This window comes from Perkinsus marinus (assembly GCF_000006405.1).
Source record: "Perkinsus marinus ATCC 50983 genomic scaffold scf_1104296975156, whole genome shotgun sequence".
Classification (NCBI taxonomy): domain Eukaryota; phylum Perkinsozoa; order Perkinsida; family Perkinsidae; genus Perkinsus; species Perkinsus marinus.
Genome location: NW_003200840.1, coordinates 1,913 through 3,503, shown reverse-complemented (window position 1 = coordinate 3,503; position 1,591 = coordinate 1,913). Strand labels below are relative to the sequence as shown.

Below are 1,591 nucleotides of genomic sequence, written 5' to 3'. Positions count from 1 at the left end.
CCTGTTATTGGTAGCATAATCGACTTCACTATATCTGGAGAAATCGGTTGTACCGCTGCCCCTAACAACACAGTGACGGCCTATGGTAAGATAGGCGTCAGTCACTCGGTCTTGGTAGCTGGTGCCAGCATTTACTTGGACTTCGTTGCCGCTACTGCTGACCATCTACCAAATAAGTGGCAGTTTTCCTCAGGAGTAACATTTTCTGCATGGATTAGTTTGGTCTTTTGGCGGCCTCGGTGGACACATCGATATGTCCTCTGGTCTGTCGGCCCTGTCACTTTCTAATACGTGACATTTTATGTGACAGACCGAGCCCAGGCCACTCGGATCTTGTCACCGCTTTTGACTCCAATTCTTCCAGTATAGAGTGCTCTAACTGGATTACGACTACTTCCAGTGAGAAGCGTGGAAATCATTCGAGCGTTGAAGACATCGGCTCTCAAGTCGTTTATTCATTATTCTGACCACCATCTAAGGTCTCATTTCTGTTATTATCATACTCTGTGGGTCCACTACATCTTCTCGTCTCCGCGTTCCTGCCTATGATCACCATTAGGTATCTTATAACGCGGGTTTTATCGAAGTTCCCATCGTCGAGTGGATCGGCTCGAATGTTGAATTGATTTATATAGCACAGTTGACTTTTTTATTCGTCCGGCTTTAAGGCTGTTGACGGTTTTATAGAACGATTTCCGAGATTACGATACTTGTGTTATAAGTGCCCTAATTCATATCCTCTGTCAAATGGATTGAATATCGTCCACGTCATTCAAGCCTCATTCCATTCGAGATGGATTGGGGTTTGGTAAGAATGTACTACTTTTCTCCTGCTACGGTCTGTAAAGACAAAATTAAAATCAATCATGAATTATGAATTATGATTCATGATGCATTGGGAGCTATCGGTGCTATACTACATCATGTTTACAACTCTCTTTACTGTGGGCCACGTTGAGAAGTTTATACATTGGGAGTAACGCGACCATTCTCGCTTATAATAGATGTACCAATTTTGATGAGGAACTGCCTTTTTGCAACACAACAGAAAGGCGTTGAAACGGATGCAGCCGGTACCATGTACTAGTTGATTAATTCAAGCGCCCCAGTGGTCAGTAACATCAAAGCCGTACCTGTATACACAATGTATTACACATCATATAGTGATAAACGACTTGAGATAAGATTTGAAATTCACATTACTATACACAACGAAGTCGAACCATATCGATCGACGAACCAATTGTGATAGCAAAAATGTAAATTCTAATAGAACGGTCATCGTCGGAGCAACCAGAACCATGCAAGTGGCTGAGCTCACATCTTGGTGTAGAAATCATTGTAGTCTAGTCGATGTGCCAAATGCTGGACATAAACCCCACCAGCACTGCCTCGCTCCGCTGTCCGGTTTTGTAGTGCTCCTAGAAAACCCTTGAGATGAGAGTCGAAAGTATCCCTGAAAGTTGCGACAAAATGGATTAAACTACGTAGTAGTGAAAGCCTACCGGGAACTATCAATCATAGCCTGATAATGCTTGGCGGAGACTTTATTCACGTAGTGTTCTCTGGTTGCCTGAAATGGAATTTCATT

The 1,591-nt window shown here is 43.1% G+C and overlaps 1 protein-coding gene across 1 annotated transcript in view; it reads right to left on the bottom strand.

The window, feature by feature from the left end:
* Positions 1-1,096: 1,096 nt before the first annotated feature.
* Pmar_PMAR021486 (hypothetical protein) overlaps positions 1,097-1,591 on the bottom strand; it is a gene marked incomplete at both ends in the record, with an annotated part of 713 nt that continues 218 nt past the window's right edge. Inside the window, 2 exons of the mRNA XM_002765683.1 lie at positions 1,097-1,133; positions 1,322-1,456. Coding sequence (XP_002765729.1) covers positions 1,097-1,133; positions 1,322-1,456 — 172 coding nt within the window. The remainder of the gene's footprint in view (positions 1,134-1,321; positions 1,457-1,591) is intronic.